General features: G+C 42.7%; 2 protein-coding genes across 4 annotated transcripts in view; both read right to left on the bottom strand.

Annotated features, from left to right (window-relative positions):
- Window positions 1-14,209, bottom strand: part of LOC117902736 — a 40,797-nt gene extending 26,588 nt beyond the window's left edge. The window contains exon 1 of one of the 3 annotated variants that reach the window (XM_034814312.1): window positions 14,069-14,209. Coding sequence is in view for 2 of the 3 variants with exons in the window: in XM_034814313.1 (XP_034670204.1) it covers window positions 9,264-9,288 (25 nt within the window). In the remaining variant the exon portion in view is untranslated. Of the gene's footprint in view, window positions 1-9,263; window positions 9,538-14,068 lie in introns of those variants that run through there. The other 2 variants (XM_034814313.1, XM_034814311.1) reach the window with 2 other exon arrangements.
- Window positions 14,210-18,492: 4,283 nt separating this feature from the next.
- LOC117902740 (protein Star) overlaps window positions 18,493-19,996 on the bottom strand; it is a 32,414-nt gene continuing 30,910 nt past the window's right edge. The window contains exon 5 of the mRNA XM_034814317.1: window positions 18,493-19,996. Coding sequence (XP_034670208.1) covers window positions 19,769-19,996 — 228 coding nt within the window. The 3' untranslated portion in view covers window positions 18,493-19,768.

Genomic DNA, 19,996 nt, shown 5'->3' with positions numbered 1-19,996 from the left:
AAAGGCAACTTCAAGCCTTTTGAGCGGTTTCCATTCCTAATATTTGTGGACTGAAATTTATGACTGAGCAAAAAGGAGAATATCTGATTAGTTGTCCTCTTCAATTCAATTAAGGTGAAAGGCAGTCACTCAGCTGCGCCCCGCCCCCATTACATAATTTATGCAACTCAATTAGCCGCCTGACCCGAAGATAAAGTTTAATTATTGCACAAGGGGAGCGAGGACATTGTGGCTGTCTCTTTTTTAATTAAAAGAACCGAGCAATTAAAAACGCATCAGCGAGAGGTTGAGCCACGAGGATCTCGGGGGCAAGACATGCGAATCGGATATGCAAGGCTCTTGCAACAAGTGCCGCTAATAGGGAGTGGCACTTTTCCTTCCTTTAAATATAGTTAACTGGCAGGCCTTTAGGTATCCAATACAGACATGTGCACGCCTTTGTCTTTGCCGAAAACCGCAGCAGGGTGGACCACGCCTCAGCCGCAGACAATCCTGCTGCCGCAACTGCAATTAAAATGGTTGAAAACAGCTTCAAACGTGCTGTTCGGGCCCACCCCCGGGGCCACTGCTTGACTCCCGACATTAAACCGCAGCTTCTTGTCCACTTCCACTTCCTTTTGCCATTTAGCCCTTTTGCCATTTCATTTCGCTTTTCCGCCACCCGCGGCGACAGGCTACGTGTTTTCCCAGCCAAATACAAATGCGCAGACCCCAAGGGGAGGTGCAGGCTGCACTTTCGCTTTCTGCCATTGGCGATGTCAGCAGCTCGACATACACTGCCAATCAGACGAATAGACTCACGAGTTTTCCAAGTGAAAAAAGGTTTCTAAAAATCCAGCAGCGAATGTTAGTGGAGCAAATTTATTTTTCCATTAATCAAGATTCTTTTCCTTGTTTGAAAAGTAAAGAATTCGACTTCTAAGTGAAAAGGGTTTTTTTTTATGAATTATTTCGTGTAAATACCCCAAAAAAAAGGCCCGTTTTAGCGATCACCGAATAGACTCAATAATGAATATTAGGCAAAATCTTTCAAAAGCTTTGTAATAAATATTTTTTTTATAATGTTTGGAGCTTAACTAATAATGTTTGTGGAAAACTTTTTTGGAATTGCTTTGTAATGTCCTTCAGGACATTAAAATTAAGGGGATTCAAAGGGTTCAATTAAAGCTCGCTGCAGGCCTGTCTGATGCAATTATGAAATGGTTTAACTTCTTAAAATTGTTGACAGGACTCATATCCTTTACGTAAAAGCTATCCCCGTGCGATCCCTGCAAAATTCTGATCAGGAGAGAAAAAAAACTTCCAAATTAGGTGAAAATTTGAGTCTTTCATCCACTTCTTTATCAATTTACCGTTATATTTCGTGCGAGTATCCTGGTGAAAGTAGCACGACCGTGTGACAAAAATGTTATTAGCATTGTGGTATTATTGAAATTAGACAAAAGTTATCCTCTTACTGGGTCTCGCAAGGATTCTTGCATTGTTGTCGCGCGTGTCATGACACCGGAAACCGAATTTTTTGTATCCGTTTTTTTTATAAAAAAAGTTTTAATTTGAAAAGAATAGGTCGATTTAATTATTCTTTCATGATCTAAGAAAAAAAGAAAGTTTTTTGACTCGTTACAATAGTCCTTTGAGGACCATACTGGTGTTGGGTTCCATTTGCTTTTATGGCGCACTTGACACCCGATTTGTTTCGTGGATGTTGAGTAAATCAGTAGGAAAGCTACTCTTAAAGTCCTTTGGTGTGATTCTGCAACATTTTTGTCACACGGTCGTGCTACTTTCACCAGGATACTCGCACGAAATATAACGGTAAATTGATAAAGAAGTGGATGAAAGACTCAAATTTTCACCTAATTTGGAAGTTTTTTTTCTCTCCTGATCAGAATTTTGCAGGGATCGCACGGGGATAGCTTTTACGTAAAGGATATGAGTCCTGTCAACAATTTTAAGAAGTTAAACCATTTCATAATTGCATCAGACAGGCCTGCAGCGAGCTTTAATTGAACCCTTTGAATCCCCTTAATTTTAATGTCCTGAAGGACATTACAAAAAAAAAAAAAAAAAGTTTTCCACAAACATTATTAGTTAAGCTCCAAACATTATAAAAAAAATATTTATTACAAAGCTTTTGAAAGATTTTGCCTAATATTCATTATTGAGTCTATTCGGTGATCGCTAAAACGGGCCTTTTTTTTGGGGTATTTACACAAAATAATTCATAAAAAAAAACCCTTTTCACTTAGAAGTCGAATTCTTTACTTTTCAAACAAGGAAAAGAATCTTGATTAATGGAAAAATAAATTTGCTCCACTAACATTCGCTGCTGGATTTTTAGAAACCTTTTTTCACTTGGAAAACTCGTGAGTCTATTCGTCTGATTGGCAGTGTATATTTGGGCGCTAGGCACGTCCGCACTACGCATTTTTCCGTCATCAATTTCCATTTGAAGTTTGCTAAAGCAAAAGTTTTATTAGCAATGTTGTCGCCTGCAGCCAGCAAGTTGCAAGTTTTTTCGACAACTGAACGTGCAATTTGTTGCACAGAATTTATTAAGTTATTAAACTAAACTAGAAAGATTTCAAAGCCACGAAACACGCACAAAAATGTAAACAAACCGCCAGTGTGTACACATCGCAGGATTTGTCTGATAACAAAATATTTATTGCGCTTTTTGAGCACTTTGCGCAGTTTTACTGCAGCCCTGAACGGAACAGCTGAGCAAACAAAGAGCAGGCCAAAAAATGCTTTCAGAATTATAATTTGCAAATTATTTAGCCATCAAAATTAGTGCAAACATTTATTTCTCTATTGCCACTAACTAAGCCTTGCTTTAATTATTTTTTCTAGAACATTCTCAGCTACAGTTCAGTGTCGAACAGCCCTGCTGAGACACGCGACAACCCTGGCAGCGCCCTGTCAAAGTTCCGGAAACAGATTGTTCTTTTTGTTTGGCAACTGATCCACGCGGACAAGAAATAATTTGTGCGTATAGTTTGTGGCGTAGAAATATCATTTTAATTTTAAATTTTGCAGCAAAGTCAAAGGCAAGATGGGAAAGAAGCAAAGGAACAAGAAAGCCAAGGCCGCTGCTGCTCTCGCTGCAAGTGAAGCGCTTTCTGCTGCGGCCGCTGCCAGTGACGCTGCCGCTGCCCTAAAATTGCTGGATGGACATGCTTCGGATGATTCGGATGATTTGTATGAAGGCGATATGACCCTGGTGGATGGCGATGGGGCAGCACCCACCGCTGCTTATAAGCAGTCGCGTGGCGAGAAGAAGGCGCGCCGCCTGCTGGCCAAGCTCGACCTGCAGCCCGTGCCGAATGTCAAGCGCGTGACCATGCGCAAGAACAAGAACATTTTGCTGTTCATGGATCAGCCCGATGTGTACAAGGTGGGCGAGACCTATCTATGCTTTGGCGATGTCAAAGTCGACGACATTGCCAGTACGGCCGCCGCTCAAGCCGCCGAACGCTTTCTCCAGAACGACGTCTCTCCAGATCAGTCGGAGCAGGAGGAGGCTCTGGCCATGGCCCAAGCTGCTGAAGACGAAAAGGATGATCCGGAGATCGACGAGGCAGCTGCCAGCGAACTGAACGACCAGGACATCGAACTGGTCCAGATGCAGTCCAATTGCTCGCGCAAGAAGGCCATCAACGCGCTGCTGGAGAACGACAACGACGTGGTGAATGCCATCATGGCATTGACTCTCTCCGTCGCTTGAGCGTGGGCAAAGGCACTTTCAAGCAAATAGTTCACTAATCAATAAAAATGATTTGTTCATATTGTAGTAGACTTTACTCTAGACTCTTTGGAGCGCCACTTGGAAGCCATTCTGTGAGTGTTTTGCGGCCGCTGTCTGTACTTTCTGTTTGGACATTGGCCACTGGTAGCCAATATGTTGTCCGTCTCTGGACTGCATGGTGCATGCTCTACCAGCAGGCGACTTTCGGAGCTCATAGCTCTTCGCAGCTCTGATTGCTGATTGTGAATCTTTCTCTCCAACTTCATGGCAAACAGCTGGCCCGCATCGTCATGTGTGTCAGTTTTTGCACGTGCTTAACTCCTCCATAGCACAGCCTGTGTCCAGTAGTTGTCACTCTTTAAAACATTAGTCTGGCTGCCTCATAGATTCCCAGAATTGCTGAGGGTTATGGACTGAGTTTGGGTGCTCCTGCTGCCCACTAGAAGCCTCTTAGTCAGAGCCCCACTCCTCTTTACCCGCTGGGGTCGATTAGGCCGACGGCATGTAACAATTGTTGAAACTATCAACAGTGTTGGTAAACACAACCAAATTGCAGCTATCTGTTTATGGTCGTATGACACTAACTGAAGCACTTTTACTATTTTTCAAGCGTTCACATCACCCACTTTATTATTAAATTCCGAGCAGACTGGAAAATATATCTCCACCGTTCATTTTCTCTGCCAGGTAGCCTCACTCTTCGCTTTGCATTATTAACTTTACTGGTGGCATGCAATTATTTTTTTGTGCTCAAACAACAGCAGCAGCCAGCAGCTACCAAAGAGCAAAACTATTTTTTCAGCAGCAAAAAACCCAGCGGCAGCCAACAACAGAAAGCAGAAAGCAGTGCGGAATGTCCTCGGGCATGGCCTGCAGTGGAACGCAGTTTGTGCCTTTTTTTGTGGTCCACAGCTCACAGCAATAATTCCACAAAATTGCATAATTAGTGGGGAATATTGTGTGGCAGGCAAAACAAATTGAAATCAAATTTTAATTGAACATTTTAGCTACTTTTGGCAGGTTTTTGCCATGGATCCATTTACCTTTAAAGATTTTGATACTTTATCTCCCATTTGCATCTTGCTGGCCAACACTGTTGCCATTTTTCACCCTGCACCTTGCCATCGTTTTACTGGCATTTTGTTCCTTCTTCCTTTGCCTTTTTTGTGTGGCAAGTTAATCGCTTTTCTCTCCTTTGCACCGCCTGACGCTGCAGTTTAGTTTACTCTTCACTTAACTTCAGCTGTTTGCTCGAGTCTTTGGTGGGTCCGGGAGCTGCCTTTATTCTGTGCAGCTTCGTCTTTATTTTAAGGCGCTTTTTCCTTTTGTCAAAAATCTTTGGCGATGACGATGATTGCATTTTTACTTTGTGGGTAATGCTCCTGCTGCTGCTGCTGCTTCCACCTGTCACAGTCCTGCTGCTGCCTGGGCGGGGGCTTCATTCAATTAAAATGTCTCCTCCCACGCCCTGCCACAGACAATACGCAAAAAGCCACTTAATAAATAGCTGGCTGGGGCTCTAACTTTCGGCTTAATTTTATTTAATTTGCAGCTGTCGTCAGCAGCCGTAAAAAGGCTTTAGTTTTGCATTGTGGGTATTCAGCAGACCGTGGTTAGGGCACGTGCGCCGCTCCGTTGCTCCACTGCTCCACTGCTCCACTTCTTTGGTTCCTTCCTTCCTTCTGCTATTTGCGCAAAGAATTTTCAGCGGCAAAAGTACAAAACTTTGTATTCCTTCTTGGGTTTATAGTGGATGACTGGAAAATGCTCGCGCGTGTCGGCTGGGGCAAGTCGTGGGTGGCTCAAGGAGAAGTGGGAGCCAACTGCTGCCCGGAAATTGATTAAGTTTGGGCCGCCTTTAATCAGCGGAATTGAAGACACCGCTGAAATACAAATCAGTTGACAGTAAGCGCAGTCCGTGGGCAGTGTAATTTATTACCAGTCCGAAAACATTCCCTCAATTGAAAGTGTTTGCTTGGCTCTTCCTTGTGGAGTTGGAACTGTACTTTTCAAGCTGTTGTGCAACACTTATAGCCGTCTAGAAGTTCAGTCATGCTGCTCCCCGAATTTCTTGCTGCTTTATTGAGTTTTCTTGGCGGGATTTTGGCAACTTTCTGCCACAAATCTAGGACTCCAAGATACATCAGTCTCTGCTCTGTCCCTTGCCCATTTTTAGCTGTGTTTAACAAACTTTTCATTCGCTTTGTGGCCTACAGAAGTTGCTCCTTTATATTCACTTTCAAGTTGATTTTGGGTTTCACATTTCGTTGCGCATTTCTTGACCAAAAGCTGCAAAGATTTACCATTGTCCCTGCGAATGAGGCTGCCTGTCTGTCCGCTGTGCGTTTGAGCATGAAAACCAGCCTTGGCTTAGGGTCTCTCGGTATCTCGGTCTCGGTCTCGGTCTTGGTCTTGTCTTCCTGTTTGGTTTTTGGCTTTGGCTTTGGCTTTTGCTTCGATGGACTGCCGCCCCCTCGGGCAGAGTTCATCACATTAGGAGCTCCATTCCGCCTCTCTCTTTGAGACTGCTGAGCTAATCATGACGCCGATGATGTGGCACGCTGACTTTTCCAGTATCCATTTCCATCTGTCGGGCGGGTTAAATGTTGAATTTCGCTCGGCTGCCACTGCCTTTGGTTGCGAACTTTTGCGCTGTATTTGTGTGGTGTTGGCAAGCTTTTTGCCATTTGATTTGATGCGTGTTTGCCCCTTGGATCAGCGTCGAGTGGGTTCTCGAGTGGGGCGGCCTTGGCAGGTGTGTTTGCCTGCACTTTAGAGCTCTTTAGAGGGTTCTATTATTGTGAATATCGAGCGGGAGGAGCTCCAACAGAGCCGAGACTGACACAAAGGAGTGGCTCTGGCAGGTGGCAGTTGATTTAAGGCCCCCCGACAAGGCTCAAGTTTCGCTCAGTTTCTTTTGTGTAATTGATGCACAGTGGCAGCAGCGGGACGGGGTGGGGACTGGGTTGGATATCCTTAAAGCATAACAAATCGCTTTTATCCCGGACTCCGTTTCCGCTTCCGTTTCCTACACAATGTGCAGCCATTCAACCCATCTACGACTACAAAATACACCGCACACAATTCATAATTCCCTTTTTTTTGGGGAGGAACCTAAACACAGCATGAAAGGAGGATTTCCGCAGACTCTCCTACACACACACACATACACCCACACACACACACACACACGCACACAATGGGAAAAGCAATTAGATAACTCGCCAGTTGGATTCGGCAATTGAAAGTGGGCTGAAAAGTGGGACTGAGAGTGGATTGAGCACTGGGTGGAGGAGTGCCGCCTGGCTCCAGCTGTGTGTGGCAGGCACAATTATCAAAAGTGCCAGCCTGTGGGGTAATTCCACAATTTGGTCGCTTTACTTAGGATCAGCTTATAATTATTCAACTAAGAGGCTTGAATTAAATTGGGGAGAGAGACACAACTCTCATGAGTATTTTTAATAATTTTAGTTGCTGGTGGAACAGTTTGGCTTTGTGTCGGAAAAGACTTGCTCCAGTTGTGAATGCTTTGATTTTGATTGGTTTTCTTTAAACAAACTGCAAACTTTTGCCATAACTTTACTGTGGCCAAAAAGAGAAAGGAAACTTAGAGCCGTCGCAGAAACCAAATCGATTCCTTTACAATTATATTCAGAGTGAACTTTGGTTGAAAACTTGCACAAGTTTCAGTTGTATTTAAAAGTAGAATGGTTATACAATAAAATAGAACCAATAGAAGCTAGAAAGAATTATTTACTCATTCAATGATTCGCTCTCTTCATATTTTTGCCATCACTTTTGGTTCTTCTCTCCTGATAAATGGAAGACAAATTGGAAGGGAAACGCTGTCTACTTTGTTCATGTCCTCACACTGCTCTGCCCCAACTTTATGTTGCCACAAAGATAGCCAGAGAACATTTTGCAAATGAGCATAAAAATATGCAACAAAAAAGTTTTCGTTGATATTTAAAATATTATTATTACTCTGGAAAGGTGTTAAGGAAATATAATTTAATTTTCTCAAGCTATTATTTCTCTTTGGTTTGTGCACTTTTAAGCAATTATTATGCCATTAGTTATGCGCACAATTTGTATCCATTTATCACACATTATTATTCATATTTGACACACATAAAAACAGAATTTTTTTACACGAAAATTCCCATCAATGTATTAAAATCATAATAGTTTTTTCCAATCGGTCATTCGAGATTGATTTCCATATTGTAATTGAGTTTATTTAATTCGCTTTTGCAACGAATTTTAAATGGAAATTCCATTCGGGGCTTATTCCTGCAAATGCAAATTAAATGTATTTTGCTTAATTGCGATAAGCCTCTTGTTAGAAGATGCGAAAATCTATGAAGAGAAATATTTTCTTAGAAGCAATTCATTGAAAATGTTGCAATTTCCCCCCGCAGCCAGCAGTAAGCTGTTTCCAGGGAACGGGTGGAGTGTGCATGGAATTTTCAGCAAATTACAAACTGCAGTGGACCCGCATGGAGCGGCAGCCGTGCCAGTACTTGGGGGTAGTCGCTGCCAAAGCTGCTTATGTGCCCCTCTACCGAGTTCCTTGCAACAAATTACCAGCGCTGCATGCACCACTCGCTCTCACTCTCCGCATATCCTTTTGCTGGCATTTATGTGCCATATTTTATTCAGTTGCTCCTTAATAAATGCAGGCAGCAGCAGCCAAGAGCCAAGGATAATGAAGCTGGAATTTGTTTGCTTTCTTGCAACGAAGGCCACAGACTGATAATGATGTTAATGCGGGACTCCTGATTGTGCAGCCCCAGTGGGCGGGCATGGGAATCAATTTGCGAGTTCTTGGAAAAACAAATTGCGCAGTGAAAATAACAGGCCAAAAGGTGTGCTGTGGACACCAGATACTGTTGCACTCTGCCTTTTAAAACACACCCACTCCTGCCTCTCTGCCTTTCTGCCTTTCTGCCTGTCTGTGTGTGTACATAAATTTGCGTATTATCTGCCTACAGTTTTATCTGTATCCATCAGTCGGAGCTCGTATCTGGCTGATAATTCATTTTCAGCTTGTCACAAGTAGTTATTGTCTGTTCATTAACTGGCATTCTGTTTTGCATAGTTTCCAATCAAATTAGTATTCATTTGGCTGCGCAATTTCATAATAATTTTGCACAATTTTCCGTGCAACACATGCCAATTGTCATCGAATCGAGTGAAATTAATGAACTAAGGCGAAGGGGAGGGACATTCATTTACATTTTATAATTGAGTTTTGTGTAGGCAAAATCGAAGTACAGTTGCCTACTTTGCAGCGCAGCTGTCATCGCTGATCACCGTTATTCCGCTGCAGCCCTGCCCTGCCCTGTCCGATTTGTGTGTGTTTCAACACTTAATTGAAAAAGTATGTGCACACGCGCTCAGGGCCAGCACTCGAGAAAATATTTGCATATATTTAGTTGCAAAACTTTTGCATTTAATATTTTTGCCCCTTTACTTTTCAGTTACTTTTTGGTTACTTTTTTCCCCCACTCACCATATGAAGTGCCGAGGGCTGGCATCGATGCTGGCTGGCCATATGTTAGGCTTACACGGGGCTGTCGACGGGCTGCTTATCAGGATGGAGGCAGGCACAGGCACAGGCACGGGCACACACTAGAGTCGTTGGGGCAGACTCGACGCTCTGGTCCGCAGCTGGCAATGAAGTAGCTGGCGCAGAACACTAGCTGGGATTTTCAGGCACTTTTCTTATTTAACCGCTCAACACTCGGCCCAGCGTTCACTCCGCTGCGCTCCCCAGGTTGAACTGAAACCCAAAAGTCGAATCGCATCCGAGCATCAGGTAGCAACAGACAGAACACGCAGCAGCAGCGGCAGCGACGGCAGCAGCAGCAGCAACGAAGCGCCCCACGAAGCCCACGCACGCAACCGACCGTGGGCCGAAGACTTTTCCAGTGTTCCAGCTTGGAAGTTGCGCCTGGCCTGGGGAAGTGGTGAAAGCTCTCAAAGCTTTCACTGTTGCTTCGCCAGCTGCTGCTGCTGTTTCCTGGCGCTCCTGTTGCGTTGGCAGCGACTGCGACAGCGACGCCCACGCGACGCAAAAAGCTATCGACGGCGAAGCTTTCTGCGTAGGCGGCGCTTCGCGAAACTTCTGCGTTTCGCTCTCTCGCTCTCTCTCTGGCTTGGCTGGCTGTCCAAAAATAGCAACAGCGCGAACTTTCTCTGCGCCATCACCCCCGCTCCCAAGTCACATTGTATTTTGCCTAAAATTTCCTTTTCTACGGCACAGCTACTTGCTGTGTGACTACGAAAGTGCCAAGTCAGTTGTTGAGCTAAGCTTAAGCGACCGCAGAGGCAATGGCTGGGAACAGCCACTGTCTCCTCTCTGCCAATTCCTCTTTGCGCTCTCCTCTCTCCCTTCCCTCTGTCGCCCTCTGATTTCTTCATTTTTACCGAAAATTTATAACTTGATATCCCCCCACACACACACTCGCTGCTCGGCTCTGCCTGTGCTATTTATAGCTTTTTCTTTTCTGGGTGTAGCCAGGGCTGCCACCATCAATTTTTGTTGCTTCTCCCTCTTTTCTTTTCACACTTTTTCGGTCTTGGGCCTGACGCAGCGCTCCTTTTATGAATGAACTTGGCTCGCATAAGCATTTGTTGTGCCTCCCCCCAGCCTGGGTTGTGGCATGTTGCATGCACCCTGCTGCTGCCTAACTAGATTGGGGCTTGGGCTATGTATGATTTAGGAGCTAGTGGTGGTGGGGCTGACAACCCTAATAAACGCGTTTTCAATGTCACCAAAACGCTTGCAATCTCATTAAGTAAATGGATTGTCGTCGTCGTCGTCGTCGTCGAGGTTTTTGTAATACAGACATTTGTCCATATGACGGCATTACGGGACCCTACTCTGATGTCACGGTGTGCGTGTGTGTGCGTGTGTCTGTTTGCTCTAAGGCGTGTGTGTCCTCCCGCCCGTTGGCATTTGTTGAGCTAGGTCCTACGTGCCTACGTGCGGGGTATTCCCCAGCCAGCGGGAATTATGATTAATATTTGTTTAGTTTAAAATTAATTGCGTTCGGGAGCAGACCCTAACCTGATCCTAGATGAACCAACCAGCACCCCAACCCGAACAGCCATTTATTTGCAGTCAGATGGAGGAGCTGAGTAGCCCGGTTGGCATTGAATTGACTTTCCCGGACAAAGAGGGCTTAAGCTGGTAATTAAATTTGGATTCAGGTGGATTTGCAGTTGGTCGGAAAAAATAAATAAAAGAATTTGCACTTTTCTTTTAAGCATTTTTCCCGTGAAGCGAGAGAGAGCTCTATTAAAAATAATATAAATTAATGCCAAATGATGACTGCTTTGGGTATAAAAATAATTATTATAAGCATATTTATGTCAAAATTATTAACTGGTTAGATGAAGCTCACGAGCAAGGGAACCATTATTGAGGGAATATTCTTGGGAATTTAGAGGAACTTTTTCTGGTTATAATTTCATTCGAATCAGAGAGGAAAATGTATTCTACACAGAAGAACAAAATTAGTTTATTTTCTGCACTGCTCTCCGAACAGCCCATTCTTATTTACAAAGAAAATCCCTCATTATCGCTAATTTATGGGCATTTACTTGGGATATTTACGGGTCTAATGAATAGACACAGGAAACTCCGAAAGGGCAGTAGTTGATGGCAGAAAAGGTATTCTTTCGGGTGAACCTATCGAAAGCAAAGGTTAATATATCATCACTCATTCCGTAAGGGATAATTAAGTTATATAAGTAACTTACTTTATGTACACAAAGGCCACCATATTAGTGCTTTAAAAATGGTAGAACAATTTTAAACTTGTAATTTCCTATGTGCCGAATATTTGCAGCACTTTTTGTTCTGTTTAAAAAACGTTCAGCTAAAAGGAAACGGTACCCAATTCCAAATAAACAACCACCTAATCTGTCTAGCCCCCATAAATCTCAAAAATGTTCTCTCTTAAAGTTAAAGCTGCTGAAATCCACTCGAATTGGAGTCCACTTTCGCTGCCTTGACCATTTCATTGGCTGCTTTGGGTATTTGCTGTGGAAATATTTGTGCAATTGCTAGACTTTGTTTTTACAGGCCATCAAAATATTAATGTTGGATTCATGCATTTATAACTGCTCCACGAGTATCGCTGTTTGGGTGGCTGTTTCTTGGTGTTTTTGTTTATTTTTTTCTGTGTTTGCTTAATATTACACTAAAGTGGCCTCGTCGCCTCGTAAGTTCTTCGTGCTGCGCGTTTTTATACGAGTTTTGGTCCGCTTATTCATTTCATTTTTATGTATTCGCCGACTTTTGTTTATGTTTACGCGAGAAAATATTTTCGTTTCATTTTTAGTAGCTGTCCAACGCCACCGCCCTTTGTCCACGCCTCGCTCCTCCATCCATCCGCCATCCGCCTATGTCCTGACATCGCTTCCGGTTGTTTACGCAGCTCTTAATCAAACAGCGGGCTTTTGTGTGACATTTATAGCCAGAGAAGTGGTCTCTGCGTCGGATGGGGATGCCAGGGCCAGGCTATATTTAACGCACTTGTGGCTGCTGCTGCTGCTGCTGCTCCCGGATTCAGCCTGCTGCATATGTCAATAGCATTCAATCAAACGCAATGAAGCCGACACAAAGCCCACGCCCAGCAGGCCTCCCAACGATTGATGAATGAATGCTGGCTGCTCCAGGCATTCCATTCCATTACATGCCGCACCGTTCCGTCATCATAGTCATCGCCAACGTCAATGGCAACGACATTCAAACTCAAATTACATCCAAGTCACATGTCCTGCCACCTCAAGACAATAAGTGACGTGTCCTCCAATGAGTGTCTTGGCACAAACAAAGTCGCAAAAGGAATTCCACGAAGAATCTATTTTGTTGACTCACATATTGTGTATCCTGCTTATCATTTGTTTACAACGCGCTGTGAAGATAAGCCATCAATATGCACCTCATATAAACATACATAAATATTATACAAGTCCCTATGGACAATATAAAAGTTATAGTTAAACAAATTCGTTTTCAAGCAATGAGATTTGTGGGACAGGATGTGGGTCTATGTAGAGTAGAGCCGTGGGTAAGCATGAAAATATGCAACAATTTGGGAGTTTAATAGGTACTTAATCGTGGGTACAAGTAGAGGAAGTCTCGAAGCCTTCAATGTCCTGGGGACACCACCGAAAATAAACAGCCAATAAGACAGATCGATATTAAGCAAAGGGAAACTGACCTAATTAGCTCTTTCAGTGTCTTGAGTCGCTGGTTAACCGGAATGGCGTCTTTACCTTCAAAAACAATTAACTTGGAATTCCAAGAACGAACTAGTAATCAGTAAGGAAGAGTCTCCTAAGAGTATTATGAGCCAGCACTTTCTAAGAAAGTTTGGTTTAACTTTTGAACATTTTGATGAATATTTTTAACATGGAAATCACTCATTATTCCTAATAAATTAATATCAAAGTGCTTGACTAACATCATTCGAAAACTGTATCATATATCATTCACATTAAGGGTATTAAAGCTGATTCAAAATGACTTTAAGCTGAGATGGGAAAGACATTTAGATTCCAACAAGCAGCTCAGATAAATCAGATAAATAAACCAAATAAAAAAGTACTATAAATTCGGACTATTCATTTTTGGGCATATTCATAGAGAAGTAAACATTTAGTTGCTGTCAACGTGGGAATCTGCATATGAACTTTAATTCAATTTAAGTGCTTTTAAATATTACTAGAGTGGAAGGGTCTTTTGGAAGAATCTTATCTCTCAATTTCACATTTCACATCCCAATCCCTAGCACAAACTCTGAGTAACGATTGCCAATCTCAGACATAACAAGCAACAGCCACATCTTCAAGAGATTTGCAATTGTATAGCACCGATTAATCAGATGATAACTTAATAATTTTTTTATTCTTTTTGCTTATTTTTTTGCAGACAAAATCCCTAAATAACATGGATAAGCCACTTTTAATGGGTTCCCACTAGAAAGATCCTCCATTAACAAGTATCTCCCCATCAGAACCCCATATATGTATAACTTATTTAATCCCTTGTTTGTAAGCTAATTGAATATTTCGAATTACACGCTTCAGTAACTTTCGTAATCGAGGGACACGCGCCGTTAATTGCTTTCCATTGCATTTATGTACCTTCCGCTGAGGTGGAGTCGGGCACCTGTTGCCAGTCATATAGCGAAAGGTCAAAACACTTAGCCCAAGTCAGCGAGTGTTGAGTTTCGTTTAATGGGTGCTCTTTCATATACACTATAGAGGTATGATATATGCATGCAAATTGCTGTAACTTACCTCAGTTTGACATTTATGGCGTGGCTCATGTAGTTGTTTACTTCATATTCAGCGCAAACGAACGAAGACATGCAAATTCTGGATGTTTGTGTGGAATGTTTTAAGGATTTTTCTCTCGATTTCTGGGTGCCGGGGGACTCGCTCGTTTTTTTTCTGGTGGGTTTTATGAATGGAAACGTACTGGAAAGAGTCGCAACATGAGACGAAGTTAAATAAATTGCCTATAAAAATGTTACTCGAGTAGGAGGATTCTATTAGCTAGGCCGGAAAACTTCGAAGTTTGACGCACAAATAACGTCAGCGACTGATGACTGACGACAGCAGAAAGCCGTAAGTAAAAGATGTTGGGAGCGAGAGAGCGCCGAAAGAGAGAGTGAAGTGTGTGGAGCTGGAGCGCCACGGAGAGAGAGAGCGAGAGCGTAAGTGGAGGAGCTTGCGAGAGCACCGGTAATAGTTGTTTGTGTGTGGGTGGTCGCTGTCTCTCTCTCTCTCTCACTCTCTCTGGCTGTGTGTGTCTGTGGGCAGTGCAGGTGTTCGCAGGCGCACGGATGACGTGCGATTTGTAGGCGCTGTGTTGGCGTCTAATTGCCGCCTCGCTGTTGACACGGCCCAACCAACATGTTTGAAATTTATTTTCTTTATGCTTCTACAACAACACAAATTTAACCCACGCCTGCGAGCCTGCGAGCCAGCCAGCTAGCCAGGCTAACGACGCAATAAGACACACACACACAGGGACATAGACCAAAAGTTGACCGTTTTTGGCTTGTAACATGTAAAACAGAAATAAAAGGAGAACACCAAGACACAGAGGGGGTGCCGCGGAGGACCAACAGCTGCATGCTGCTGCTGCTGCTGCTGCTGTGCCGTCATATCTTCAAGAAAGCGACGCCCACTAACAACGAAAACAACGGGCAAAGCACAGTGCTGGCTGCTGCCTGCTGCCTGCCACCCAGCATATGGTGGGCTACTGGGCTGTCACTTTAAATAGCATCCTGTCTGTGGCACTGCTTTTGTGCTGCTGTCACACACAAGAACCACATGAAAACCACACAAAAACACATACAGTTATATTTCTATATATAAGCGCGTTTTAAATGAAGTTCAGTGTCAAATTCTCGTTTTTTTCACCAAAAACACGCACACAGCCAGCCAATTTTAGCTGGAGGCAATTTTTGTCACGAAGTCAGTCCCAAAAAAAAAAGAGCTTTCAAGTGTCGCCATATTTGTTGGGTGCTTGCTTTGGCTTTCGCTTTTCCATTAAGTATTATTAAATGTTTTGCTATGTAACAGCAACAATGTATTTGGTGTGTGGTTCATTACATTTTAATTTTTTGATTTTCTTGCACACACACTGCTCCGCTCCGCTCTGCTCCACCGCCACTGTTGGATTCTGTTTCGTTGCTGTTTGCTCTTGCTGCTGCTGGTACTGCTCCTGCCTGCTGCTGCTGGTACTAGTATTCTTGCTCCCACTGTGCTGTGTCTTGTCGCTCGCGTTTGACCGTCAGCCGAAGGACTGCCTGTCCTACTGAAAAAGCCGTTCGTTCGGAGGCAGCTTTCTCTGTTGGGGTCTCGGTCGCCTCAGTCTCTCTCTCCCTCGGTCGGTGTCTCGGTCGCGGTTCTTCGGAGTTGCCAGCAGCACACACACACACACACAGTCCATGCCCGTATGTGAGCGTCAATTCATACAACAAAAGTATTCAAATTCCTACGCATTTCGCTTACGGCTGTAACTGTGTGTAGGTTAGGGCACACGAATTATTAAGGTAAAAGCTTTGAAAAGCTCCAGGCAGCTGCCTATGTGGGCGCGTGTTTGTGTGAAGTTTAAATGTCATTTGTCAAACAGTCGCGTCCCAAAAAAGTGAGCGCACCTATTAAGAAGCACAAAAACAAGACAGAAATTTCAAGCTTCTCTTGGAAATATCCCAAAAAAGTTCTACTCAGTAATTTTTCATGTCCACCAACTGCCTATAGTTGCAGAAATACCTCGAACATCGTACCGCAACCAGCTCCAAAAGCTTATCTGAAGCAACAACAATGTCTGTCTGCGCTGCCTTTGACGTAGGTTGACAGCTGTTTGCCTGATTTTTGGGGGCCCCAACTTGATTGCTATTGATTTTGCTCGACATCCCGAGCCTGCCTGGACGAGACGCAACAGTTTGAAAGTCGCAGCTTTCACTTTCGTGCCCAGAACCGAACAGAAAGCAGAATCCATGCCGCTCCCTCCCTCTCGCACCATGCAGTCTCACTGTCACACTGCGCCTGTCCCTTGCATTTGTGTTAGTGTGTCAGTGAGGCGCCTGCGCTGGGCTTCCTCTGCGTGTGTGTGTGCGGGGCTGGGGCTGGGAGACACAAAAAAGCTCCTCCAGGCAGCAACAACAGCCTGTTGCAGACGTAGGCGGCAAAACGAAGGCGTAAAACCTCTGCCCCTTCTGCAGGCGACGCCAATGCATTGGGGCAGGAAGCACGTCAGTGTCAGTCGCCAGCAAACCCGTTGCACAATCACCCCCCAGGCCTAGACAATGACCGTGTGCCACATGCCGAGGCGTCGCAGTTGGCATTACATTACATACTCGCACTCCCTGCTCCGCCCCCCGCATCCTCATGGCATTTTAATTTGATCACTCGACATAAAAAGCGAGCTGCATGCTAATGCCGTTTTAATGAGTTGTGCGATGCTTCCGCCGGATAGCAAAGGATTACGAGACTAAGCACTCGAGTCACTACAGAAGTTGAGCTTTGCACTTTGACTTTTCTCGTGCGTTGGGGAGCATGTTGGCATGGTTAAGGGTTGAGGGCAGCGTTTGCAACAGGTTGGCCATTGGCTGTGGCAAAAGGGTCAGCCATTTTCCATGGGAACTATTCACAGGGATTGTTACCATGGAAAATGTGTAGCAATCAAGCACAATGAAAAGTTTTGTAGCCATAACACACAAGAATTTGTGTATTTATGAAGGTATTTATGCTTGATTGAATCACTCATAAATCACGTGGCAAAAGTTGGACTAAAGGAAAGTCTCAAATAGAATTTGTTTCGTAAGTGCAATAGATTGTAAGAGTGGCCTGGCTTTTGGGTCAGTTGAACCAAAGAAAATATAATAGTAAGACGAGTAACGAACATGCATTTCATTACATGGGTTTGTGAGGCAATGTTTTTTGAAGCTACGAAATCCGCAGCAACTGGCATACGTCTTCAGTTGACAGTATCCAAAATATATGTTATATTCCCCGTGTTCGTATTCAATTGCTTGAATTAATTTAAATATAAAACTTCCATCAGATCGTATGCTTCTTTGATTTTAGAAACTCTTCAGCCTGATAGGCCCACCTTCGCCAAAGAATAGGACAGTGTCCCATTGAAATTCCCTGCCCGAAACTTCACATCAAACAATCTTGATTTATTTATATTTCTTACATTTCATGTAAATCTTTATTTCCTTCATTGAATTTGTGTAAATTTTGTTTGGTTTTCTTTAGTTACGCTTTCTTAGCATGCAGTTTGCCGGCTTTATCATTCAATTTGTTAGCAAATATCTAACTATCAGTAGTACATTTTTTGCTGGCATTCAATATTTCCATTAGCATTCAGTTTTGATCATTAGTTCTCTTTCCTTTAGGATAAATAGTAGTTTAGAATATGTGCTCGAATCTCTGTGCATTTCTCACACAGTTTTCAAGTCAATTTCATAAGATAAACAATTGTTTTTGGGTTCATAACATCCATAGACATAGTTTTGGTATGTTAACTGAAAAGTAAACCGTGAATGGATGGGTTCAAAACAAAAAGTCGCTGCATTTTTCATAATTTTTTGTGTTCTTTATTTTTGTATTTTAACTATAAATTGTTGTTTTGTTCTCTTACGTGTTAACGCTCGCTTTTAAATACAATTTCTAGATGATCTCTCTCTCGAGCTTAGCAATGAGTTAGCCTTTTTTGTCGTAGATGTGTGTGTAGATGTGGGGGAGTGATGCAATGTGGTTTGGTATGGGCGGGTGGAGGCCAAATCAAAGAGAAGTTATCATAAGAGCCTACTTAAAATTTGGTTTAAACGCTAATTTACACAAGATACAACTAAATATTAAGAATTAGGCTTAAAAAAAAACAGACATTAGCACTGTACTTAAGATTTAAGTGGGGTGTGTGTGTGTGATGTGAGTTTTCGTTTGTTTTAATCGATTTGTGACGGATTTCAGTTTGGTTTTTGGTTGGTTGTTGGCTTCTCTCCTACCATTTTGGGTTAAGGCAAGTTTAACAAGACGGCAACTAGTTAGTTAGTGTTTAGTTCTGGTTAGTACTGCTGCTGCTCTCTACTCTCTGTGTGTGTGTGTGTGTGTGTGGGGTGGGTGCTCTCCTATATGTACAACAAATTTCAATTGAGTTTTCTATGAGTAGTTGCTTAGATTTTGGTTTTGTTTTTTCTTTCTTTTATTCAAGTCTAAGTCGAAGGCACTGATTCTCTACTTCAATCTCGTTCTGTGTGTGGATCTGTGTCTATGTCTCGGTTTTAATGGGAGTTTTTCTTTTAAGGCGAGGTGCAACGAGTTCACACCGTTGACTCTATCTCTCTCTCTCTGTATATATTTCAGTGTGCATTCATTTTATGTATATAAAAAATAATAATACATTATTAATTACTAAAATGTAATTGAAATACGAATTGGTTTTTTTTTTTACATTTAATTATCGCTTGCATCTTTGCTACATTTACATTTATTTTATTTATTTATTGATTTATTTTCTAGTACATATAAAATGTGCATGAGTGTGTGTGGGTGCGTGGGTGTGTGTGTGTGCTGCATGATTCTCTTTTTCTTTTAATTTAATATTGTATTGTGTGGTTTGTTCTCTTATGTTTTAACTATGATTTATGAGATGAGTTTGAAAGCAGATTTTTGCAAATGATTTTTAGTTTTTTTTTCTATATATTTATTTGCTTGCGCTTGTGTGTGTGTGTGTGTACAATGGTTGTGTGTGTATGGATGTGCTTCGTTTTGGTTCAATAATTTAATATAATTTAAATGTGTTGTTTATGTAGTCTGGCGCTCATTTCTCATTCATCATTCAACGTTTCGGTTTCGGTTTCGGGCGCTTAGTTATAAATTCACTTAGGGATTATCTAGATAAAGCATTCGATATAACATATAGACTTGCATTATAGGATATAGATTGAGAGTTATAGATATAGATAGAGTTGGACTACAGCTAATAGCAGAGCAGCGCAGAGCAGTGTCCTCTCTCCTTGCAATTTCTATAATTTATACATCGAAAGGGTAGGGGCTTAGGCCTAACATTCCATACATATGTAGAGCATAGCTTATAGCAAAATCATAATACATTATATTGTATGTGCATATCTTTTATGTATAGTTATTATATTCATAAGTGGTAAACAAATTTTCGACACAAAAATAATAAACATAAAGAGGAGAAATTTGAGTTTTACAAAAACTAAGAGAGTCCTACAATCGCGGTATACAGTAGGTCCATATATGTATCTATGCATATGTTTTATAGCGTTTACATAATCATATATTCAACATGTATATCTGTATTATATATATAGTGTGTAGAGCGTATGGGGTAATAGTAATAATTATCATTAGAACATAAAGTTTTAGCCGAGAGACCGACAATTCAGGGCCCTAAGTCGTTGTTCGTTGATCGATCGCTCGTTCGATTCCTTTCATTCTGTGGCTTGTCTAGGGCGTCTTCAGCAGCAGAATGTCTTTCTTGCGCGTACGCGTGGCACCCACATTCAGGCGCTGATAGAAGTAATTGCGTCCCATGCGTCGTTGCAGCTTGTAGGATTTGCTCGCCAGAAACCGCGTTATGTCCAGCACATAGTCGTGCACATCCTCATGATCCTCCAGCAAGTGTATCGATATCACTTGGATTTTCACCTTGTCGAAGGGCAGCGTCTGCAAGAT

This window comes from Drosophila subobscura, chromosome U (assembly GCF_008121235.1).
Source record: "Drosophila subobscura isolate 14011-0131.10 chromosome U, UCBerk_Dsub_1.0, whole genome shotgun sequence".
Taxonomy (NCBI): domain Eukaryota; kingdom Metazoa; phylum Arthropoda; class Insecta; order Diptera; family Drosophilidae; genus Drosophila; species Drosophila subobscura.
This window is presented reverse-complemented; position numbering and strand designations above follow the sequence as displayed.